At 64.0% G+C, this 24,087-nt stretch overlaps 2 protein-coding genes across 2 annotated transcripts in view; both read right to left on the bottom strand.

The window, feature by feature from the left end:
• The window catches only part of PLEC (plectin), an 86,050-nt gene that overhangs the window by 14,020 nt on the left and 47,943 nt on the right, over positions 1-24,087 (bottom strand). Inside the window, exons 32-52 of the mRNA XM_054167544.1 lie at positions 17,383-23,724; positions 16,821-17,173; positions 16,526-16,639; positions 15,858-15,912; positions 11,338-11,417; positions 10,200-10,329; positions 8,316-8,505; positions 6,129-6,706; positions 5,621-5,791; positions 5,327-5,493; positions 4,808-4,967; positions 4,547-4,631; positions 3,493-3,725; positions 3,076-3,195; positions 2,753-2,860; positions 2,448-2,666; positions 1,988-2,191; positions 1,676-1,907; positions 1,307-1,533; positions 960-1,082; positions 351-452 (exon numbers count right to left, since the gene is read on the bottom strand). Coding sequence (XP_054023519.1) covers positions 351-452; positions 960-1,082; positions 1,307-1,533; positions 1,676-1,907; positions 1,988-2,191; positions 2,448-2,666; positions 2,753-2,860; positions 3,076-3,195; positions 3,493-3,725; positions 4,547-4,631; positions 4,808-4,967; positions 5,327-5,493; positions 5,621-5,791; positions 6,129-6,706; positions 8,316-8,505; positions 10,200-10,329; positions 11,338-11,417; positions 15,858-15,912; positions 16,526-16,639; positions 16,821-17,173; positions 17,383-23,724 — 9,993 coding nt within the window. The remainder of the gene's footprint in view (positions 1-350; positions 453-959; positions 1,083-1,306; positions 1,534-1,675; positions 1,908-1,987; positions 2,192-2,447; positions 2,667-2,752; positions 2,861-3,075; positions 3,196-3,492; positions 3,726-4,546; positions 4,632-4,807; positions 4,968-5,326; positions 5,494-5,620; positions 5,792-6,128; positions 6,707-8,315; positions 8,506-10,199; positions 10,330-11,337; positions 11,418-15,857; positions 15,913-16,525; positions 16,640-16,820; positions 17,174-17,382; positions 23,725-24,087) is intronic.
• Positions 6,542-16,814, bottom strand: LOC128897808 (uncharacterized). The gene is made up of 4 exons (XM_054167502.1): positions 15,858-16,814; positions 11,338-11,417; positions 10,200-10,329; positions 6,542-6,706 (listed from the first exon to the last, which is right to left on the bottom strand). The coding sequence occupies exons 1-4, from the start codon at positions 16,338-16,340 to the stop codon at positions 6,632-6,634; spliced, it is 768 nt and encodes a 255-aa protein (XP_054023477.1). The 5' UTR covers positions 16,341-16,814; the 3' UTR covers positions 6,542-6,631.

The raw sequence follows: 24,087 nt of genomic DNA on the forward strand, positions 1-24,087 counted from the left end.
TGTGCCCATCTGGTGCCCCCTTGCCCTGCCACCCTCAGTGCCCCATCGTTCCCAGCCTCTTGTCCCACTACCTTACTGTCTCACCAGCCCGTGCCCTGCCAGCCCCAGTGCTCCCCACCTCCTTTACCTCATTGCATGCTGCCAGCCCAGTGCCCACTGCAAGCTCCACTGCTCCCCGGCCCCATTGCCCTCCTGCCCTGTCAGCCCAATGCCCGTTGCCAGCCCCACTGCCTGCTCCTGCCTGTAGCCATGCCCACAGTGCCCACTCAGCCCCCAGAGGAGGGACAGGAGGATGACAGTGGGGGTTGTGCCCCTCTGTGGGTGTCTGCCCTGGCACCCCCAGTGCCCACCTGCATGGTGTCCTGGTAGGTGACAGCGGCCTGGAGCTGCTCCTCGAGGCGGGCAAAGCGCTCGGTCCAGGCCTTGTTCAGGCTGTGCCAGGAGGAGTAGAGCTGCGGCCGGGCACGGGGTCAGGGCACGGGGTCAGAGCACCGGGCACGGGGTCAGAGCATGGGGGTCAGTGGCATAGGGCGCAGGACTGGGTACTGGGTATGGGTGTTGGTTACAGGGGACAGCGGCACTGGAGTCAGCAGCACCAAGCACAGGGCTGGGCACGGGGGTCAGTGGCACCAGGCAGGGGTGAGGGCACAGGGCTCACTGGTGCCACATAAGGGTCAGTGGCTCTGGGCATAGGGGTTGGTAGCACCATGCAGGACAGTGGGTGAGGTAGGTGGGCACCAGCACAGGGTGCAGGAGGCAGCCAGGGCTGCCAAGGGTGCCAGGGATCATGGGCACCAGTGCAGGGTGCAAGGCCTGGCAGAACCACAGTCCTTTCTGCGGGGGTGTGAGCTTGGCACAGCCACCCTCCACATTGGGTCTGGGGTCATGCCCACCCCTTCCACAGGCACACTCCAGCCCTGCCCTTGCCCTGTGCTGTGCCCGTGCCTGCTGGCACTCACCTCGTCCAGGCTCTTGGTGACATCAGGCTTGTCAGGGTCCCCACAGGATGCCATCAGCTCCACACCCAGGGTGCCCAGCGTGTCCAGCTCCCCCTGCAGCGCCTCGATCTCCTCCCGCAGTGCCTGCGGGCACCACGGGCTGTGGCACTGCCCTTGCCACGGCACTGCCTTTCTCATGAGGCTGCCCAGGCTGTGGCACTGCCCTTGCCATGGGGTTGCCCATATTGTGGCATTGCCTGTGCTGTGGCACTGTACATGCCATGAGGCTGCCCATACCACATGGCTGTCAATGCCCTGGCACTGCCCACATGCTGGCAGTGCCCAGTGGCCCTGCTCCACAGCCTTACCTGCATGCTGCGGAGCTGGGCACGGATGGCCTCAGGCTCACTGCCAGCCTCCTCCAGCCCCAAAACCAGCTGCTGGGTGTCGCTGAGGGTCAGTGCCAGCTCTGCCAGGCTGTGCCAGAACCGCTCTGCCAATGCCAGCAACTCCCGCAGCCGCAGCTCCTGCTCCTGGCACCGGCCCTGCAGACAGCCCCACTGTGCCCTTAGCTGTGCTGCCCGCTCCTGGATCCCTGCGGGCATACGGGGGACACGGCTCACCCTGGCATCCAGCCTGGCACTCAGCACCCTGGCACAGCCCCAAGCAGGGACATGGCCCTGCCAGGATGCTCTGCCAGGCTATGCCTGCCCCTCTATGCCGTGCCACACCGGTACCTGTGGCAGCTGCCTCAGCATTAGCTGCCTGCATGGTGGCCAGCAGCTCGCTGCCCTGTGCCTGGATGGTGTCCAGTGCCACCCCCAGCTTCTCCAGCTCGCCCAGTGCCAGGCTGTTCTCACGGAGCTGCTCCCGCAGGTAGGCGGCATCGCCATGGGCACCGGGCTGGCACTGCAGGCGGCTCTGCAGCCGCTCCAGGCTCTCCAGCAGCAGATCCATGCGCTCCGTGAGCTGCGGGCAAGCAGTGCCCAGGGTCAGCGGAAGCCCAAGGGATGCCAACCAAAGACTGCCATGCCCGTGCCAGGCCATACCTGGCTGTAGCGTGGCAGGGCGTCATCCAGCACAGCGGCTGCCTGGCCCACGCGCCCACGGAGGTGCCCGTACTGCTCCTCTGCCTCCTGGCACCGCTGCTGGAAGGGGGCCACCTGCTCGGGGCTCAGCTCTGCCAGCTGTGCCACCACGCGCTGCAGCTTCCCCATCACCGGCCGGTGCTCTGCGATGGCCTCCCGCAGGCACTGCGGGCACAGGCGGGCACATGGGGCACGCATGGGGACAGGATGGGTTCCCTGGTCCCTGCCACCACCACCCCCCTGCTGTCCCCATGTCCCTGCCTCTGCCACATCCCCACCATTGCCACATCCCCACTCTCACCACATCTCTGTCACCCTCACATCCCGGCCGCCCCCTCTGCCTTGCCCCTGTCCCAGCCTTGCCCATCACCACATCCCTGCCACCACCACGTGCCCACTGTCACAGTGCCCACACCCTGACCTGCAGCAGTGCCTGCTGCTCCCGGAAGGCCTCGTAGCCGCTGGCGCTGGGTGCCAGCTGCGTGCCCACATCCTGCGTCTCCTCCAGCCATGGCCAGAGTTCGTCCAGCGCCTCGCTGAACTGTGCCAGCAGGTGCTGGGCCTGCTCCAGCTGCAGGGCGCTGGCAGCGCTGCGCTGGCACAGCTGCTCCGTGCTCTCCCGTAGCGCTCGCACTGATGGCTGCCCACGGACAGACAGACAGACAGGTCGGAGGGGATGGCACAGCCACGGCACGGCCCCACCTGGCACCCATGGGTGCAGCTCACCTGCAGGTGCTGGCGCAGGGGCTCAGGACAGGCAAGCAGCAGCAGCTCTGAGACCCCCAGCAGGCGTTCGACCAGCGCCCGGTGCTGCAGGACCTCAGCCGACAGCAGCTGCGGGCAAGAGGTGGGCACCGGGTGCTGGGTATGGAGCTCTGGGTGCAGGGTGTTTGGTGCAGGGTGCTGCAGCAACCCTGGCACCTCCCACTTGGGCATCACTGCAGCAGCCCAACAGAGCAGGGACCCAGCACTGGTGTCCCCAGCGAGCTCTGGGCACCTTTTTGGGCGCCAGAAGGTGCCCCCATCTTGGGGCAGGGCTCCAGACCCACCTTCTGGTCAGCAAGCTGTGTACAGAGGGCGCTGGCATCCAGCTGCACCCGGCTGATGTCCTCCAGGCGCTGCCCAAGTGCAGCTGAGTGGCAGAGCTGGGCCTCCAGGACCTGCTGGAACTGTGGTGTGGAGCAGCTGTCAGCTGCAGGCACCAGGGTGGCGTGACCATGACACCGACCCTCCCGGTGCACGCAGTGCCTGTTATTGTGGCACTGAAGTGGCATCACTGGAACATAAACCTTCCCTGTACACCCATGCCTGGTATCATGGCACCGGGGGTGCCCCCATCTGGCCATGGACCCTCCTGGTGAACCCACTGCCCACTATCGTGGCACCTCCTGCCACAACCCAGCAAGTGCCACCCAGCCAAGACCTCCCGGACACAGCCGTGGGCAGGGGGTGCCCCTGTCCCTCACCTTTTCCCTGTCGCTGTCACTGACTGGGGCCTCGTGCCCGTTGTCCCAGGTGTCCAGCTCAGTCTCCATTTGGCCCAGCCAAAGTGCCAGCTCCTCGGGGGCGGTGCCCAGACGGGAGGAGGCCTCCAGGGCCTGGCGCAGCCGCTGCTCGGTGTCGGCACTGCTCTGCCCGGCGATCAGGTACCGCATCCGCAGCGCCTCCATCTTCTCCTGTGCCAGCTGTGCTTCCTCCCCTGCGCCCACCATGGCACCGTGGCACTCACCCTGTCCCCACACACCACCCCTGGACGCAGCTCTGGTCCCTCATCCCTGCCCAAGCCAGAGTTCAATGCCCTGGCTGCCAGTGCCCATCCCACTATGTCTCTGATGCCCACCGGGTCCCTCACAGCCCCTCTCCATCCCATGGGGTGCTGCTGAGCAACCACGATGCCATGGGCTGCATCACATGGAATGGTGAAATTAGGGTGGAAGAGGCCTCCAAGCTCCTGGAGTCTGGCAACTGACCCAGCACTGCAGGGCAGCACCAAACCATGGCCCTCAGCACCACAGCTCCATGGCTTGGAAACCCCTCCAGGGATGGGGACTCAACACTGCCCTGGGCAGCCTGGGGCAGTTCTGCACAAGCCTCAAGGGGCAGAAATTGTTCCCCATGGCCAATCTCAACCTCCCCTGGGGCAACTTGAGGCTGCTTCCTCTCAGCCCAATGCTTGGCACAAGAGCTCTCAGCCCCAGCTGGCTGCAGCCTCCTCTCAGGGGCTTGCAGAGAGCCACAAGGTCTCCCCTCAGCCTCCTTAGCTCCAGGCTCAGCACCCCCAGGTCCCTCAGCTGCTCCCCACAAGTTCTCCAGACCCTTCTTCTCCAGACACTTCCCCAGCTCCATTGCCCTTCTCTGCACCTGCTCTAGCCCCTGCCACACCACACCAAACTCCCGCAGCCTCCCCAGAGAACCCCAATGACACTCGATGCCAGAGGTGCCCTGGGTGCTGGCACACTTGGCACTCCATATCCCTCTCTTCCCTCCACTGCCCCATGGTCCCTAGACAGTGCCACTCACCTGTCACCATCTCCAGCACCTGCTGCCCACTCGCCAGGGCACCATCCAGCTCCCCCAGCCGCCCGCGGATCTCCTCACACAGCACCTGGCCAAGAGTGTCCCATGGCACCAGCGCTGCACCCATGGGTGCCCCCGTGCCCACCACCACCCTTAGCCCTTCCAGTGGCCCCACTCCTGCCTCCCCCTCTCTGCTGTGACCCACTCAGCTGCCCTGTGCCACCCTATCTCCTCATGCCCACCCCATGCCTACCCATTCCTCACCTGGGTTTGCTGGTGGGCGTCCTGCAGGCGGCTGAGGCAGCCGTTGGCACGCCAGAGTTGTGCCAGCTGCCGCTCTGTAGATGCCAGCCACTCCTGGAAGGAGTCCACGGCCTCCTGGAAGGCCTGGGCCACAGGCAGGATCCTCTCCAGGTGGCTATACCTGTGCCAGGGCTGGGTGAGCTGGGCAGAGCCATGGCTGGCAAAGCCCCGCTCCCCACACCACCAGTGCTGGGCAGACAGTGCCCACCCTCGCAGCACCCCCACCCAGCCCTGGCAGTGCCAGGAGCTCCCCAAAGTGCCCCAAGCTGAGGGTCCCACTCCATCTGTGACCCACCAGCTGCCATGCCCTGCATCACGTTGCCAACTGGCATGGCCATGCAGGGCACCCAACCACACTGCTCCAGCCCCAATGGGGCTCTAGTGAGCTCCCATCAAAAGGTCAGTGCCTACCCCAATGCCCCAGAGCCTCGTGCCAGAGCAGTGCCAACCCTGGTGACAGTGGTCTCAGCTCAGACCCACCTGGCTTCAGCCTCCTCCATCAGCTTCTGCCACTTCTCCTGAAGGCCAGAGAGGCTGCTGCTGCCCTCGGGCACTACTGTGCCAGGGCCATGTGCTGCTGGCACAGCTCTGTCCTGCAGGAGCAGCTCCACACGTGGCCTCCGCTCCTCCAGCAGCCGCTTCAGGAGCTGTGGGCAGTGGGAAAGGGGCTGTGCCAAGGAACCCCTCCCTCCCACACCACCCTGGCACAGCCCTGGCAGCCCCAGCCCCATAATTCCCAGCATGGATGGGATGTGCCAGCTGGGATCTGCTGACCTTCTGCTCCTCCAGCTGGGCCTTGGCCACCTTCGCTTCGGCTGAGGGTGACTTCTGGTTGCCCACCAGCTCCTCCATGTCTGCCACCCAGGCCAGCAGCTGCTCCACTGAGTCTTGGCCTTGCTCTGTGCCCATTACCTCCTCTGGCACGGCCACAACCTGCATGGACACCTGCAGAGAGACCTGGCTGAGCTGCCTGGCTGAGTAGTGGGCAGCTGTGGGGCAGCAATGGGGCTGGTGTCTCCAGTGTGCCCTGTGCAGGTGACAATGCCAGGGACAGAGGGACCTGGACCCTGTTCACCCCATGGCAGGAGGGTCCTGGGAGTTCATGGCCCTGTGCCAGCCCCAGCTGAGGGGGACAATGGCAGAGACTTGATGGTGGGGACAGCCATGCTGGCAGCACACTGGCACTATGCAGGTACCGTCCTGGCACCACGCTGGCTGGCAGGGCATCCCCGCCAGGTCCCACCCACGACGCTGGTGGCGAGGGCCCCTGCCCGGCAGTCACCTCGTTGGTGCCGCTGTGCCCGGCGCGGCCGCCGGTCAGGTGCCCGGTGGTGACGGTGACGGTGCGGGTGAGCAGAGCCTCGCCGCCGCGCTCGCCCATTGGGTACTGAGTCACCTCCACGATCTCTGTCACGATGGTCTCAGTCACCTCGGTCACCTCGGTCACCTCCCGCGTAGTGAGAGGCTGCCAGGGCCAGGCGCCACGGGGGGCACCGCTCCGGGGAGGAGTCCAGGTCGCTCCCCCCACCTGCCCCGGCACCGGCACCGGCACGCCAGCTGCGCTCCCGTTCTGCACCGACACCTCGGAGCGGCTGCGCCGCAGCACGGGGCTGCCGGCTCCGCTCTGCCTGGCGCCGGCAGCCGGGCTCCAGCCGTTCTCCACCGGCAGCTTCTCCGGTAGCGCTGGCCAGGCCTCCACCGCGCTGCCCAGCGGCTGCCCCGCGTCCGGCTCCCGGAGCAGCTCCTCGTGGCGCCGGCTCCGCTCGCCCAGGCAGCTGGGCCTGCTCACCGAATTCCCCATGGCACGGGCGACGGTGCCAGCGAGGCTGCCGGTGCCGTGCCCCCACCTCGGATCCCGGCCTGCAACAAGCCAGGAGGTCCCGCGTCACGGGGGTCTGGGCACTGCCGTGTGGCACCGGAGCCACCGCAAGGATGCTAGCAGCGGTCCCCATCCTGTGCCCAGGGCCACCTGCACGGGCGGTGCCCAAAATCCCCACACAGGTGTTGGGGGTTGGGGGGGGTGTCCCAGTGTCCCCGCAAGCCGAGGGCTGCCAAGAGCTGGGGGACCTGGTGACGGCAAGGGACGAACCGCTGGCATCACCCAGGGGACTCCACGGTGCCGCCCTGGGGCTGGCATCATGCAGGACGCGGGTCCCTGCCCCCCGGCGGGGGTCTGCGTGGCAGCTCTGACAGTGGGGGGGGCAGGGGCATGGCAGGGACATGAGACGGGCTGCAGCAGACGGACAGACGCCGCCGTGCCGCTTTGTGCCGTTAGATTAAGGCGGCGCAGGCAGAAAGGCACCATCTGTGCCGGGGGCCGCGGCTGCGGGCAGCGGGGGCACGCCATGGGGAGCAGCCACTGCCCATCTGGGAGCACCCATCTGCCAGGGAGCCCCACCCACCCACTGGGGTTCACCCACTGCCAGCTCGGCATCACCTACCACCGGCAGCACCCACTGTCCCTCTGGGAGCACCTGCTGCCTGCCTGGCAGCACTCACCCACCAGAAGCACCCACTGTCCCTCTGGGAGCACCCACTGCCCCCCTGGCAGCACCCACCCTCTTGGCATCACCCCCTCGGGCTCTCCCCAAATCCCTCCTCACTGCACCCTGCTTGTGGCCACAGCGTGATACCCCTCACCCGTGGGAATCGGGTTGACCCCCACCTATGGGGGCACCCAACCCCCCACTCTGCCTGCAGCCGGACCCCTCCACGCTCCGGACCCCCTCACCCCTCGGATCCCCCCTGCTCGCACCCTACATCCTGGGGGGGCTGAGGGCTGCGGGAACCCACTGGATCCCAGGGGCTGCGGTGGGTAGTACCGGTTCCCACGGGTGGGGGTCACACCAAGCTCACATGGGGGGAGTCACGCCGGTTCCTAAGGGCGGGGGGCTCACTCCGGGGCCCCCAGCCGGGCACAGCGTGCGTGTGTGTCGGGGTGAGATTGAGGAGATCGCGCGCCTCTCGCCCCAGTGCATCCCCGGCCGCTCCCCCCGGTGCCGCCCCCAGTACTCGCCCCCGGCCCCACTTCCCCCCGGTACTTACCCCCCGGCAGAACCGAGCGTCCCTGGGGCCGGGGCCGGGGCCGGGCCGGGGGCTCGGAGCTGGGTTGGGAGGGGCCCGGCCCGGCCCGGTAAGGGGAAGAGGAGTGAGACCCGCTGCCCGTGCCCGGTGCTGGTGCCGCCGCAGCTGCCTTTGTGCTGCTCCCGGGGGCACCGGGCGGCCCCGGCTCGGCCCCAGCGCGGCCCCGGCTTGGGGCTGACCTCGCCGCCCCCCCCCCCCCCAACCCTCGCCGCCACCGCCTTCACCCCCCGCTCGTTACCGGGGAAACCCCCCGGGACCCGCAGCCATCCCGGCCAGGGGGGAGGGGAACGGGGCCGCTCCCACCGCCCCGACCCGCCTCGCAGGCATCGGCAGCGGCACCTGCTGAAACCCCCCCGCATCGGTCCCTGCTGACCACCCCCCGTACCGGCCCCTGCTGACCGCCCCCGTACCGGCCCCCTGCTGATCTCCCTGGTACCGACACCTGCTGATCCCTTCGGCACCGGCACCTGCTGATCCCTTCGGCACCCGTATCGGCCCCCCCGCCCCTCAGCAGCCCCCCGGCTCCGAGGGGTGCCCTGAACCCCCCACCCCAATTCCAGCTCCCCCAGCCAGAGCTGCAATGGAGAGTTGTGAGCGGGGGGCGGCACAAAGAGGGTCACAGGGGGACACAGGGGGATCACAGCCATACTGCTCCCAGCGCCTTTAGGGGTGCGGGGGAGAGGGGGGTCCTCAGTCTGTCTGGGGACATGGTGCAGAGTTCCCCCTCGACCCTCTCAGGGCCGGGGTCCTCCAGGCCTGGAGCTCAGGGACCCTGAGTTAGACCCTCGTGGGGGGGACTCGGGGTGGGGGGGGCGCAGTGCCGGGAAGAAGCCCATCGGAGGCTGGCACCGCGGCGAGAGGCCCTGCGGGGTGGGGGTCCTGCCCCACACAAAGGGAACTGGGGGGGGTCCTGCCCCACACAAAGGGGGCCAGGGGCCGCTGGCGGGGGCGCGGCTACTGGGTGAGGCTCCCGAGGGGTCTCCCGAGAGCAGTGGGCGGAGGCGCCGGGGGGCTTTGTCTGCTCCCGGCCGTCGCCCAACCGGCACGGCTCGGCTGTCCGCAGCACTGGCACCGGCATTGCTCCATCACCCCCAGTACCAGCATCATTTCGTCATCCCAGTACTGCCTCTGCCCCACCATCCCAGTACCAGCATCACTCCAGCATCACAGCACCCCCTGACCCCCGGGTACTGCCTGGCACCCCTCAGCACCAGGCCGGGACTCCGCAGTGGGCAGTGAGGTGGCTCCTTCAGCTGCCAGGGGCTGGTCTGGCACAGGGCTGGAGGTGATGGGGCAGAGGGAACCGGGCACCAGCCAGCAGGTGCCATAAGGGAACAGCCAGAAGGGGCCTGCAGGACTAGACCCTGGAGCTGGGTGGGGTTTTGGGATCCCTTCTTGGATCCTGGAGCCTGGAGGAGAGGGGGAAGAGAAAGGAGGGAGGTCTGGGATCCCATCCCAGATCCTAGAGCCAAGCAGGTTTCTGGGATCTATCCTGGATGCTGGATCCTCGTGGGTTTCTAGGACCACAGTTCAGATTCCATCCCAGATCCCAGAGCTGTGTGGATTTTTGGGACCCTGTCCCAGCTCCATTGGTTTCCCTGCAGCCCTGGCAGTGCCCAGCATACAATGGCCCTTTCAGTTTGTGCTGCCATGTGTGTGCCCCTGCAGCCTGTGCCCAACGACAGTGGGCAAGGGGCTGCCCAGGAGGAGCCAGGCACCCGCTGTGGGTGCTCCAGCCTCTGCCCTACCACGGGTTCTGTGGGATGCAGGAGCCAGAGGCCTGTGCCAGCCAGAGGCACCCCAGGCGTGGCTGCACACCACTGGCCTGGGCAGCAGTGCCAGGTGATGTGGCTGAGCCTGGAGCTGAAGGCAGCCCTGGCACCAGTGGGACTCTGAGCTTGCAATGGCACAAGTAACAGCAATGTTATGTGTGCCAGCTGTGCCATATATGCCAGTCATGTCATGTGTGCCAGCGATGCCATGTGTACCAGTGAGGCCAGGAGCACCAACAAACCCACAGGTCCGTCAGGCTCTGAGCCCATGGCAGTGGTGGTGACATTGGCAAGGGACAGGCCACACCATGACCACAAACCAGTTGAGGTGGCACTGGTGCCACAAGACTGTGCCCAGCACGGGCATCACAGCTGGATTGGGGTTGTGCTGAAGGTTCATGCCTAGGCACCACCCTCCCTTTGGGCACTGAAACCTCCCCAGCCTGGGTGAGCATGTGTCTGGGCAGCTCTGCTGGTGCCCATGGTGAGCCCATTACCTGTGGGACTGTGCCAGGCTCCGTCTGGGCAGGCAACTGCTTCTCCATGGCATCCAGCCAGTGCCGCAGTGCCAGCAGCTGCTCCTGCACCTCCGAGCACCTCTCCGGGCACTTGCCAGGCTGCTGAGTTCTGGCGGGAGAGCTTGGATGTGCCAGGCACTGGCACATGTGGGCACCCTCTGTCCTGCCCAACACTGGCTCTTCAGGGCCAGCATCTTCCAATAGCCACCATCTCCCTACTTCCACCATCTCCCCACAGCCACCATCACCCCACAGCCACCATCTCCCCACAGCCACCATCTCCCACAGCCACCATCATCCCACAGCCACCATCTCCCCACAGCCACCATCATCCCACAGCCACCATCATCCCACAGCCACCATCTCCCACAGCCACCATCTCCCCACAGCCACCATCATCCCACAGCCACCATCACCCCCCAGCCACCATCATCCCACAGCCACCATCTCCCACAGCCACCATCTCCCCCCAGCCACCATCATCCCACAGCCACCATCTCCCCCCAGCCACCATCATCCCACAGCCACCATCACCCCACAGCCACCATCATCCCACAGCCACCATCTCCCCACAGCCATCATCACCCCACAGCCACCATCTCCCCACAGCCACCATCTCCCACAGCCACCATCTCCCCACAGCCACCATCTCCCCACAGCCACCATCTCCCCACAGCCATCATCACCCCACAGCCACCATCTCCCCACAGCCACCATCTCCCCACAGCCACCATCACCCCACAGCCACCATCATCCCACAGCCACCATCATCCCACAGCCACCATCTCCCCACAGCCACCATCTCCCACAGCCACCATCTCCCCACAGCCACCATCACCCCACAGCCACCATCTCCTCCCAGCCACCATCTCCCCACAGCCACCATCTCCCCACAGCCACCATCTCCCACAGCCACCATCTCCCACAGTCACCATCATCCCACAGCCACCATCTCCCCACAGCCACCATCTCCCACAGCCACCATCTCCCCACAGCCAACATCTCCCCCCAACCACCACCACCCACAGCCATGTCCCCTGAGCCACCATCTCCCCACAACCCATAGCTTCCTTCAACCACCAGCTCCCTTGTGCCACAGAGCCAACAGTGCCAGTACCTCTCCATCTCCTCCCCATCCAGCTCTGATCCCTCCATGCTCTTCCTGGTGACACTGGCATCCTTGGCAGCACTGGGCGCCTGCAAGGAGTGCAGAGGGATGGTGGGGTTGTGGTGCCAGGGCCAAGGGACCAGAGGCTGGAGCTCCACCAGCCCTCACCACACCAGTGCAGGCATCTTGGGATCACCCCCAGGAGTGGGCAGGGCAGGGCACTCCTGGCAAGGTCCCCCATTCTCCACCCTGGAGTTTGGCTCTGCTTGGCCCTGGTGAAGCCCCCAGTCCAGTCCAGCTGAGCCCCAGCTGCCCTGTCCCAAAACCAACCCAGGCCAATGCCAGGGCAGGGACAGGCAGGAGATGGTGGGAGGCCAGAGGGGGTCACCCCAGGTTTGGGCTTTCCAGTGTCAGGGCTTGAACCTGAGCCAGCATCAGGCACCCCCAGAGGCACCTTCAGAGCACCCTGGATGGTGGACCTGGGCCACGGACTGATGGCATCTTGGGCAAGGTGCAAGAGTGTCTGAGACCCTGGCAGAGCTGGGCCAGGGCACCCCAGGGAGGCCCAGCCATGGCACAGCTGCTGGGTGCTGGACGCTGTGCCAGCTACATCCCGGAACATGGTAGCTGGAGCAGACGGAGTTGGAGCTGCCCAACAGCAGTGACATGGAATCTCAGCATGGCACCACTGCCAGCCCTGCTCTGAGCACCTGGGTGGGTTCCTGGGCAGCACCATTGCCCTGCTCACACCCCAGGACCTGCAGCAAGGTTGGGGTGGATTCACCATTCCCTGGCACAAACGATGCCATGCTGCTGGATGCCACCGGGACGCTGGAGCCTGGCTGTGAGGCCATGCTGCCCGTGGCTGGTGTCCATTTGGGTCTCACTGGGGTGATGCAAGGACCTGGGAGGGGTCTGGGGGTCCTGGCACAGAGGGAATGGCTCCACAGAGAGGTTGGCACCCGGGGAGGCAGGGGCGTGGGAGAGGCCATCAGGGCTTTGTGGCTGCTGGAGGAGCCAAACAGAGCCGTGCCAGTGCCAAGCACTGCGCTGCAGCCAGCAGTGCCCGGGGCAGCGGGCACAGGGACTGGCAGCCGGTGTGTGCCAGCAGGGAAGATTCATCTGCTGCAGCCATGCTGGAATGGCAACCACAGGTCCCACGTGCTGGCAGAGTTGTGCCACCAGTCTGGGGTTTGGCTCAGGGGGGCTGAAGGTGCCAAGGCTGGGGGCTAAACCTGGGATGTGGTGGAGTCTGAAACCCACCTGAGTGGTGCCCACCCTAGGGAGCTGAGAAAGGTCAGCTGCTGATGCTCTGTTCTCATTGTCCAGTCCACAGCAGCACTGGGGAGCTGGCACCACCCACACCAAGCATTTCCCCTCCCTGTGCCCACAGCAGTGCCCAGGAACCTCCTGAGGTTCAGCCAGGGCAGGGGGAGGGTACTGACCATGGGGAGAGGGCAACAACCCCTGCCCCAGTCCAGGGGAGAGGGGGAGCTGCTGGGAAGGAACTGGGAGTGCCGGGGGGAACAAGGTCCCCATCAGCCAGCAAGGTGGCCAAGAAGGCCAAGGGTCCCCTGGGGACATGCAGCAGAGTGTGGCCAGCAGGACAAGGGAGGTTCTCCTGCCCCTCTGCTCTGCCCTGCTCAGCACACAGCTGCACAACTGGGGCCAGGGCTGGGCTCCCCAGCTCACAGACTGGGAACTGCTGCACAGAGGCCACTGGAGGCTGGGAAGCTGCTGAGAAGACTCTGAGGAGGGAAGAGTGAGGGAGCTGGGGCTGCTGAGCCTGGGCAGGAGAAGACTCAGAGGGAATCTTCTCAGCATCTGCAGGGTGGGGGACAAGAGGCTGGGGCCAGCCTCCTGCCAGTGGTGGCCAGGGACAGGCCAGGGGACAGCAGGCACAAACTGGAAGCCAGGAGGTTCCCTCAGGAGCAAGCTCTTGGCTTGGAGGCTTCTGAGCCCTGGAGCAGGCTGCCCAGAGAGGCTGTGGAGTCTCCTTGTGTGGAGAGCTTCCCAAGGCAGCTGGGCATTGGGATGCTGGGCACCTGCTGGGGGTGCCCCTGCTGGGGCAGGGGGGCTGCCCTGGGGGAGCCCCAGAGCTCCCTGCACACCACACTGGAGGTCTGAATCAGGTGTGAAGCATCTTGGGGAGGCACAGGGGATCCTGGGGGACAGGAGGGGTACATGGAGTGGCACAAGATGGCTGTAGAAGGTCCATGGCTGATGGACAAGGTGGCAGGCAGGAGTATTCTGGCACAGCTCCTGTCTCACCCCATGGCTGGCCCCATGGCACCAGAAGCTGCATGGAATGTCCTCCCCACCTCACTCCCTGTCTTGCTTTGGGGTCCTGCCAGCCCAGCTCACCACAGCAGCATCACCACCAATGGGGAAGGGTCTCAGTGCCAGGGCTGAGGGGAGTGTGGGTCAGGGGGTACCTATTGGCATAGCAGGGTCAGTCTGGAGCTGGGCAAGGGGAACTGGGCCCATTGATGGCACAGGGAGCTGAGGGGCTTCCAGCCTGAGTGTGGGGCAGGGTTGGGGGTCCTTGTGAGAGGTGCCTGGCATGGAGAGGGCTGGGGAGACTGAGGGGAGCTGGGGACATCTGAGGGGATAATGGTGGCAGTGTGAGTACCACCCCAGTGAGCTGCCCTCCTTGAGACCCACCTGACCCCCCCCCACAGGCACAGCAGCTGTGTCCCCCCAGCACAGGGCATGCTGCCCCACTGCCCCCCCCCAGCCCCCACCCTGGCTGTGCCCATCAGCTGCATTGCACCAGGACACTGTGGCTAATGGTGCTCCCACAGGGTGCCATAAAGGGGCTGCCAGGCCAGCACCACCTGTCCCTACTGCCCCAGAGGCACACATTCAGCTGCCAGTGGCACTGTGTCACTGCTCCTGGGCAGATCACCCCAGGTCCCAGACATGGCACAGCTCTGGTGGTGCCAACACTGGCAATGGTGTGCCCAGCACTGCCAATGAGCCTGGACCAAGCAGTGGCACTTGGCATCCAGGGTTGGAAACACTCCTGAAGCCATCCAGGCCAGTGCCACGGAACCCCTTGGCTGTGCCAACATCCGCCATGTTTGCTGAGGTGCCCAAGGAATGCCAGAGTCCCACCACATTCCTGCCAGATCCAGCACTGCCTGGTACACATGGCACAGCCTGTCTGCTCCAGGGCATGGAGGCACAGCCCCAGAAGTGGCACAGGTTGGCACAGCACCTGAGTGCCTTGGGGCACAGTAGACACTGCTCTGCCCAGACACTGCTCTCCCCATGCCAAGGATGCAGCCTCAGAAGCCTCCACACAACCAGCCGTGCCCACTCGTTCCCACACCCAGGGACCTACTGGCGCAGATCTGCAGCCTCCTGTCACCAGAGAGCCTGGCACTCACAGGGGCAGTTCTGGGGACAAACTCACAGCCCCACTGCATGCCTAGCACCATGGAGATGCCCAGGCATGTGCCTGACACACCAGGAGCTGGTCATACCTTGGAACCCTGGCATGCATCACCCCGACCCATGGCACAAGGGCACATGGCACACAGGACACATGGCACATGGCACGGTAGGTGATGGGAGCCCGCAGCTGGCAGGGCCATGGCACAGCCGGGGCGAAAGGACCACGCAGAGCTGCGGGCTGGTTTCAGAGGATCCTTTACTGCCCACGGTGCCCTCCGCACCCCATGGGCACCGGGTACAGGTCAGGTTTTAGTGTTTTTGCCCCCAAAATGAGATGCCCGTGGGTGAGCCATGGGCCCTGTGCTGAGGGGAGCACCCCTGGGCAGCGAGACCCCAGCTGGGCGCGGCAGTGGCACCGCGTTGCCAGCGCCAGCATCATGCAGAAGCCAAAGTGGATAATGAGGTTATTAATAATTAATTAACACTAATAATGAGGAGGGGGTGGGGGAGTGACAATGGCCCGATTGACATGGATGGAGCAGGCAGCAGGAGGAGGAGAAGTGATGCAAAGGTCCACGGCGAGCCCTGGCACTGGCACCCTGGGCACGGGGCAAGGAGGGGGCCAGGCGACCGCAGAGGTGCCTCTTGGGGGTCACTTTATTGCTTCGGCCCCGGCAGTGGGCATCAGGTGGGCCAGGGCACCCCTCTGGCAGCTGAAGGGTTCCGGTGCCACCCCAGCTCTGTGCCTGGAGAACTCTGGCAAGTGCCAAGGGAGGGGGAGGGTGTCCCAGTGTCCTCCGGCGCGGCGGCGGGTGGCCCGGGCAGGGGGCACGGGCTCCGTGACAGCGGTGAGGGGATGGGATGGAGATCCAGCCACACTACAACAGAGCCAACAGAGAGATGGGATGAGACACCGACACCATGGGTGATGCCAACCAGTGCCATGCACCCGCCCCTACACAGCCCTGCACTGCAGACACCCGTGGGCACCCATGCCCCAAGCTGCCCTTGGAGGAGAGCAGCACCTCCAGGGCCATCCCGGTGCTATCAAGCAGAGCACCCAGCCAAAGCCCCCCAGCGCCAGCCCGGCGAGTGCCAAGGAAAGCCAGAAAGTGAGAGTTTGGTGTTACCTGTGCCAGCGAGTGCCCAGCAGCCGCCGTGGCTCCCCTTGGGCACAGCCAGGACCTGCCAACGGTGGAGACCCAGCTTAGGAGCTCGCCCAGCGGCACTGGCACTGCTTTGGTGGGACTGGAAAGAGACCTCTGCCAGAGAGAGAGTGGCACCATCACCAGTGTGGCACAGGGAGTGTGGTGGGCACCACCAGGGAGAGAGGGAGAGAGGAAGCAGGGAAGAGAAGAGGGCAAGAGGGAACAATGGAAAAAGGAAGAGGAAAGGGGAAAAGGAGGAAAGAAGGAAAGTGGGAAAGAAGGAAAGTGGGAAAGAAGGAAAGGGACAAACAAGGAAAGGGGGAAAGGGGGGAAGGAAGAAAATAAAAAGGACAAGAGGAGAAAAGGAAGAAGGTAAAAAGAAGAGGAGAAGAGGAAGAGGAAAAGAGGAGCCCAGGTTGACAGAAGCTGCCCATTTTCTACCCCCTGGGCCGCCAGGTATCCCATGCCCCCCACAAGCTCTGAGGGTCCCTCACGAGGGTCTGGAGAACCTCATGGTGCAGGGGGGCACATGGGGCTGGGCAGCGGCTGGACTCTGACCCACATATGGGGCCAGGCTGGTCTGGCAGCACTGGCAGTGCCAGGCTGGTTTGGCAGTGCTGGCAGTGCCAGGCTCAGGCTTTGGCAGGCACCTGTCAATTCCTGGCACCAGGTCAGTGTGAGAGGAAGGGGCCTGGTGCTGAGCACTTCCCAGATGCACGAACAGACAGATGGACAGACAGGCAGCGGCCAGCACGGCCACTGGCCTGCGGGCACACAGGTGGGCAGAGCCAAGCGAGGCAGCCGTGCCCTGGTGGGCAGGCGGATGGGCGAGCAGGCTGGCAGAGGTGGTGGTGGGCGCAGAGCGAAGCCCCTTGGTGGGTGAAGCGGCAGCAGGTCCCGGTGCACCGCGCAGAAGCCCCAGGCAGTGCCAGCGCCAGCACTTACGGTGGCGGCACGGGCCCGGCAGCGGAGATGTGCCAGCGGGGCCGGTGGTAGGGACCCCTCCTCAGCATGGAGGAAAGGGCCAGGAGGTGGCGCTGGTGTCCGGTGCCGAGCAGCAGGGAGTTGGTGGTGGCCTCCTGCTCCTCCATCGTGTTGGCCGTGGTGCGCCGTGGGGCAGGGGCTGGGGGACAGGGGCTGTGGGGCAGGGGCTGCGGGGCAGGGGCATCTCCTCCATTGTCTCCTCCTCCATCTCCTCCTGGTGCAGGGTGCGGGGCTGGCGGGTTCCTGGCAGCATCTGGGTGGTTGCGGCACACGGCAGAGCGTTCCTGGTAGCCGCGCTGGCGGGCTGGGCTGTGCTGAGGGTGGGGGCGTCCCTCAGCCCCTGGTACCCAAACCCAGCCAGAAGAACCCTTAATTAATTAATTCATTAGTCAAGTCTTTTTGGTTAAAGTCGAGGCACTGCTTTGGAAGAGGAAAAGGTTCTGAGTTCGTTAACACGAGTGGTTAGCCGTTGGCGTTGGCACATGCGGAGCAGGAATGGTGCTGCTTCCTCAGGTGGGGATCAGGCCACGGGCAGCAGGCACCCACAGAGCCCCAGGTGCCCCCTCCTCACCCCTTGCCCACAGCTCAGCAGGGGGAGCGAGGAGAGGGCGAGGGCCAGTTCAGCCGCCAGCTCTGCAGTGCTCTGGGGACCCGCGGCGTATCGGCGCCCAAAGGTGGAGGAGGAGTAGGAGGAGGAAGAGAAGGTCATGGAGAATCCAGAGCCAGTGGCGTCGAAGCTGCCGCGCCGGGAGCCTGAGCGGGAGCCGGTGCGAGAGCCGGTGCGGGAGCCCGCGGCGGAGCCAGCACTGCTGAGGTTGTAGGGGCTGTAGTAGCCCTTGCTGGACTGCGAGGAGGCCTCCAGCAGCCGCAGCCCTGTCCCATCCTCGATCATGCTGCGCTCCATGGCATCCTTGTAGGAGATCTTCAGCTTGGTCTTGGGGCAGGTGAGGTACTTGGAGTAGGTGTTGACATCGCGCAGCTTCTGGGCCGTGCGCGCATCGATGGTGCCCTTCTGCAGCGCCTCGTCTAGGGAGACACGTCCGGGGGCGTCCGGCTCGATCAGCCCCCCTGTCAGGTACTGCACCTCCAGGAACCGCTGCCCAGCCTCGTAGTAGAGCCAGCCCTTCTTCAGTGCCTGTGCTGCAGACATCTTTGTCTTAGTGCGTGGGTCCTCGAAGCCGTAGAAGGCCTTCTGCGCCAGGTTGATGCGGTCCACCATGATCTTGTCCACCAGGCCCTTAGCGAGCGCGTCAGCAACCGAGCACCTGTCACCGGTGTTGGGGTCGATGATGCCCCCGGTGCAGGCCTGAGCCTCCAGCAGCCTCTGCCCTGTGATGTTGTCCACCAGGTTGCGCCGCATGGCTTCAGTAATGGACACTTTCTCCAGGGTGTCTGTGTCCAGGATGCCGGCCACCGGCCCCGTCTCCTCGGTTGGGTCACTCCACACAGAGATGGGCGTCCGCAGCGGGGCCGGGCTGGCAGAGTAGGAGGAGGAGGAGGAGCCCACAGAGGACGAGCGCGAGCGGAAGCCACCCATGTTGCCCGAGAGCATGTCAGCGAACTCGGTGATGGAGAGCGTGCCCGAGCGGTACTGGTCCAGAGCCGACTGGTCGATCAGGCCCTTGCTGATGGCATCGTCGATGTCGTACTGGCGCCCTGAGCGCCTGTCGATGATCATGGACTTGACTACACCATCAGAGGAGGAGGTCGTGATCTCCTCCCACTCGCACTCCTGCTCTGACAGCTCCAAGTAGGTCTGGTGGTCGATCAGGCCCTTGCGGTAGGCCTCATACACCGACATCTCCTTGCCTGTCTCCGGGTCGACGATCACCACCCGGCGCTTGCGGACAGAGGACTTGGAGGAGGTCTTCCTCTCCCTCTTCTTCTCCTTCAGGGGTAGGAGGCACAGCCCCGTCTCGGGGTCAGTGACACAGCGCTCCATCAGCTGCAGGTAGGTCAGGTTCTCCTCCGTGTTGGGGTCAAAGAAGCCCTTGGTGTCATCGCTGGGATCCAGCAGGATCTCGTTCATCTCCTCGTCAAAGAGGCCCCGCTTGTAGGCCACCTCCACGGGTAGGCGGTGGCTCTCCTCGGGGTCGATGATGCCCCCTGTCGCGATTTGGGCCTCCAGCAGGCGGATGCCGTGGTCCTTCAGGATCAGGCCTTTCTTCATGGCCTGGAAGAGGGAGATGAGCTTGCCAGAGTAGGGGTCACGGTAGCCAGTGACAGCCCTCTCGGCAGAGAGCAGCTTGTCCTTGAACTCGGGCCCCACAATGCCCATGCGCACAGCCTCCTCCACTGTCAGCTTCAGCCCCTTGATGGGGTCAATGACGTAGCCAGTAGCTGCCTGCGCCTCCAGCAGCTCGAAGGCAGTGCCTGGCCGGATGATGCCCTTCTTCATGGCCTGGTAGATGGAGAGCCGCTCCTTGGTGGAGTCCACGAAGACACCAGCGATGCAGCTGGTGCCTTCCAGGAACTTCTTCAGATTCTTGGAGACCTCCTCGATAGAGGTGAGTCCCTCCTGGAGGCGCTGGGCCGTGGCCTCATCCATCACCTGGGAGAGGACCAGCTCCTCCATGGTGATCTGCTTGCGCAGGCCGCGGAAGGTGAGGCGTCGTGTGTCGCTCAGCGGCAGCAGCAGCAGCCGGCTGCCCTCGTCGGGGCGGCAGCGCCGCAGCAGCTGGGTGTAGCTCAGCTTCTCATCCGTGGATGGGTCCACGTAGCTCCGCACCTCACTGGGCTCTGACAGCATATCATGAGTCTCCTTGTTGATGAAGCCCCTCTGGTAGGCCACCTCCAAGGGCAGGTGGAAGCCCAGGTGTGGGTCAATGATGCCACCGGTGGCAAGCTGGGCATCCAGGAGTTTGAGGGCTTCCTCACTAGGAATAAGGTCCTTCTTCATGGCCTGGAAGACAGAGATCTTCTGCTCACTGTAGGGGTCTCTGTAACCAGTCACAGCCCTCTCAGCAGATAGGAGCCGGTCGTGGATCTCAGGCCCCACTACGCCCTTCCTGACAGCTTCATCCACAGTCAGCATCTCGTTCTTCACAGGGTCGATCATGAAGCCAGTTGCAGCCTGGGCCTCCAGGAGGGAGCGGGCTACCTCCGAGCTGATCAGCCCCTTCTTCAGTGCCTGGTAGATGCTGAGCTTCTGCTTGGAGGAGGGGATGTAGATGCCGGCCACACAGCCTGACCCATACAGGTACTTCCAGACAGTCTCTGTGTCCAGCAGCTCCCGGAAGGTTTTGGAGCCCTGCTTCAGCAGGTTGTAGATGTCCTGGGAGATGATCTTGGACTCGTAGAGGTCCTCAGCCGTGATGCGGCGCCGGACATAGTCATAGGAGGTGAGGTTCTGCTGCCGGATGATCTCAGTCTTCTCGATGATCTCGATGATGATGATGATCATGCGCTCCTTGGATACACGGCCTGACTGGAACTCCTCCATCAGATGCTTGCGCTGCTCCTCGGGCAGCAGGTCTGAGTGCATGATCTCCCACAGTGACATGGAGGAGCCAGCCCTACTGCCCACGGGGATGTCCACCTGTGTCTCCTCAAACACCTTCCGTGTCTCCGCCTCTGTGTACATGTGGGTGGTCTCCACCACCTTGGGCTTCTCTGGCTCCCTCAGAGGCAGCAGGTAAAGCCCCGTCTCAGGGTCCTCGATGCACCTCTCCTTCAGCTGCGTGTAGGTGAGGTTCTCCTGTGTGTTGGGATCAAAGAAGCCCTTGGTGTCATCACTAGGGTCAGAGAGGGTCTGGTTCATCTCCTGGTCAAAGTAGCCGCGCTGGTAGGCCACCTCCACAGGCAGGCGGTGGCTGTGGACAGGGTCGATGATGCCACCAGTGGCAACCTGGGCCTCGAGCAGGCGGATGCCGTGCTCCTTGACAATGAGTCCTTTCTTCATGGCCTGGAAGAGGGAGATGGTGTCTCCTGAGTAGGGGTCCTTGTAGCCAGTGACAGCCTTCTCAGCAGACAGCAGCTTCTCGTGCAGCTCTGGCCCCACAACACCAGCCTTCACAGCCTCATTGACGTAGAGCTTCCGGTTCTTCACAGGGTCTATCAAGAAGCCAGTGGCTGCCTGTGCCTCCAGGAGGATCACCGCGGTGCTGGGCCTCAGCAGGTTCCTCTTCATGGCCTCGTAGATGTTCAGCTTCTCCTTGGTGGCCTCCACATAGACACCAGCAATGCAGTCACTGCCATGAAGGAACCTCCTGATGGCATCTGTCTCAGCAAGGTCCTTCACTGACTTCTTGCCTTCCTTCAGCTGCTCATACTGGGCCTTGCTGATGACATGGGACTCCAGCAGCTCGCTTGCAGGCACTGGTGCCCGCAGCCCACTGAAGGTCAGCTTCTCCTGCTTCTTGGTCTCTGCCTCCTCAATGATGGTGATGACAATCTTGATGATCTTCTCGATGGTCACCTTGCCCGTCTTGTACTGCCGAAGCAGCTCACGCCTGTGCTCCTCAGTGAAATACTCAGAGTGGATCAGGTCCCAGATAGTCATGGTCTGGCCCTTCATGCTGCCCACAGGCACCTCCACGGTGGCCTTGTCAAAGCACTCCTTGGCCTGGCTGTCTGTGTAGACTTCCTCCTGCTGTGCTCGGATGGCGTCGTCCGACAGTGGCAGCAGGCAGAGCCCAGTCTGCTGGTCACGGTGGCAGCTCTCCTGCAGCTGCCCATAGCTGAGGTGCTGGCGCCGGTTGGGGCAGTAGAAGGCCTTGGCCTCCTGGCGCAGCTCGCCCAGCGCCGCATTGACCTCAGGGTCGAAGTAGCCACGCTTGTAGGCAACTTCCAGTGGGAGCCGGTGGCTGTGGACAGGGTCGATGATGCCGCCGGTGGCCAGCTGGACATCAAGCAGCCGCAGCCCAGTGTCACTGGGGATCAGCCCCTTCTGCAGCGCCTGGAAGAGGGACACTGTCTGCCCTGTGTAGGGGTCCTTGTAGCCAGTCACCGCCCTCTCTGCTGACAGCAGCTTCTCGTGGAACTCTGGCCCCACCACCTCTGCCTTCACTGCCTCATCCACTGAGAAGAATTTGTTCCTCACGGGATCGATGAGGTATCCGGTGGCGGCCTGTGCCTCCAGCAGGGACAGGGCCACCTCTGGCTTCAGCAGGTTTCTCTTCAAGGCCTCATAGAAGGTCAGCTTCTGGCCAGTGGATTCTACCAGGATGCCAGCAATGGCATCAGTGCCCTTCAGGTACTGCTGCACTGACTTCATCTCAGCCACGTCCTTCACAGACTTCTTGCCCTGGTGCAGCTGGTTGTAGAGGTCCCTGGTAATGACTTTGCTTTCCAGCAGCTCAGCAGCTGGCACCGGGGCCCGCAGCCCCTCAAAGCACATCTGGCTCTTCTTCTCACTCTCCTCCACAACCGTGATGATGATCTTGATGATCTTCTCCACCGTGATCTTGCCAGTCCTGTACTGCTGGATCAGGTCCCGCCTTTGGTCCTCAGTGAAGTATTCAGAGTTGATGATCTCCCAGATGGTCATCGTCTTCCCTTGGAATTTGCCAAATGGTGCTGTCACCGTGGCCTTCTTGAAGACATCCTTGGCCTCCTTGTCGGTGTAAAGCAGCTCCCTGGCACTGGCTGCCTGGTCAGTGAGCGGCAGGAGGCACAGCCCTGTCTCAGGATCAGTCACACACCGCTCCAGCAGCTGCAGGTAGGTGAGGTTCTCCTGGGTGTTGGGGTCGAAGAAGCCCTTGGTGTCATCGCCGGGGTCGGACAGGACCCGGTTCATCTCCTGGTCGAAGTAGCCACGCTGGTAGGCAGCTTCCACGGGCAGGCGGTGGCTGTGGACGGGGTCGATGATGCCGCCGGTGGCGATCTGGGCCTCGAGCAGGCGGATGCCGTGCTCCTTGACGATCAGCTCCTTCTGCATGGCCTGGAAGAGGGAGATCTTGTCCCCGGTGTAGGGGTCCTTGTAGCCGGTGACTGCCCTCTCGGCTGCCAGCATCTTGTTGTGCAGCTCAGGCCCGATGACTCCCTCCCTCACCGCCTCGTTCACTGACAGCCGGGCATTGCGCACAGGGTCAATGATGAAGCCGGAGGCAGCCTGAGCTTCCAGGAGGACCAGGGCAGTGCCAGGGCTCAGCAGCTTCTTCTTCATGGCTTCATAGATGCTCATCTTCTGGTTGGAGGGTTTAATCAACAAGCCAGCAATGCTGCTTTTGCCCTGCAGGTACTTCTTGATGTCCTCCCGCTGCGAGAGCTCCTCAACACTCACCTTGCCCTTTGCCAGCTTCTCCAAGCTCTCCTCACTCAGGATGCCAGCAGCTGCCAACTTCTCAGCTGATACCTTCTGGCGGATGCCATCGAAAGCGAACTCAGGCTCTCCGTTCTGCGCCAGCCCATCCAGCGCATCCCTGCCGTTGGGCACCGCTGTGATGCCTGGCTGCTGCGTGGCGGTGACCACGGCCACCCCAGGCAACTCATCTGTCTGGATCATGATCTCTCGTGTCTGGGCCAGGGCAGCCTTGTACTCTTCCTGCATCTGCTCCAGCCTCTCCCTCAGTCTCTTGTTCTCCTCTTCCAGCAGCTTCTCCTGCTCCTGCCGCTGCCTCTCCAGCTGTTGCAGCTCCTCCTGCTTGTGCCTCACGTTCTCCTCAGCTTCCTGCTGGTGCTTCTTGGCTTCATCCAACATGGCTTTCAACTGCTGCTTCTCCTGCTCCATCTCCTTCTGCTGCCGCTCCTGCTCTGCCTTCAGGTTCTGGGCTTTGTCTACTTCATCCTTGAAAAGCTTCTCCAGCTTCGCCTTCTCCTCCTCAATGAACTTCTCCTTCTGCAGCAGGGCATCCTTCTCTGTCAGGAAGCTCTGCTGGAGGAGCTGTGTCTCCTGGCGGAGCTGGGCCTGCTGGGCCACCTGCATCTGGGGTGAGGTGGAGAGAGAAAACAGGGTCAGATGGAACGGTGGCAGCACCGGTGGGCTGGTGAGGATGGGGGCAGAGAGGACAGGCAGGATGGGGGACATGGGGCTGCTGGGGCATGGGACCACTCTGCTACATGGGTTAAGAGTTAAGGGAGCAGAGCTGGAGTTAAGGAACTAGAGCAACAACATGTGGGTGGGACAAGTGAGGAGAAGACACAAGGACTTCTACAGGGTCAGAGACAGGCTTGGTAAAAGGCTAGGAGCTTGGGACAGCTCTTGGCTACGGACAAGGGGGAAGCAGGACACACCACAGGACACAGAGCTGGCACCAGTGGTGAGGACACCCCTGCAAAGCTGGCACTG

This window comes from Dryobates pubescens, chromosome 14 (genome assembly GCF_014839835.1).
Source record: "Dryobates pubescens isolate bDryPub1 chromosome 14, bDryPub1.pri, whole genome shotgun sequence".
Lineage (NCBI taxonomy): Eukaryota > Metazoa > Chordata > Aves > Piciformes > Picidae > Dryobates > Dryobates pubescens.

Excerpts from the sequence above, each read along its gene's own strand:
- LOC128897808 (XM_054167502.1), bottom strand. The coding sequence starts at position 16,340 with ATGGGATACCTGGCGGCCCAGGGGGTAGAAAATGGGCAGCTTCTGTCA. Across the intron at positions 11,418-15,857 it reads CTGGGCACTCGCTGGCACAG|GCGCCCAGTGCTGCCAAGGA; the intron begins GTAACACCAAAC and ends CACTCCTTGCAG. Across the intron at positions 10,330-11,337 it reads GATGGGGAGGAGATGGAGAG|AACTCAGCAGCCTGGCAAGT; the intron begins GTACTGGCACTG and ends CTCTCCCGCCAG.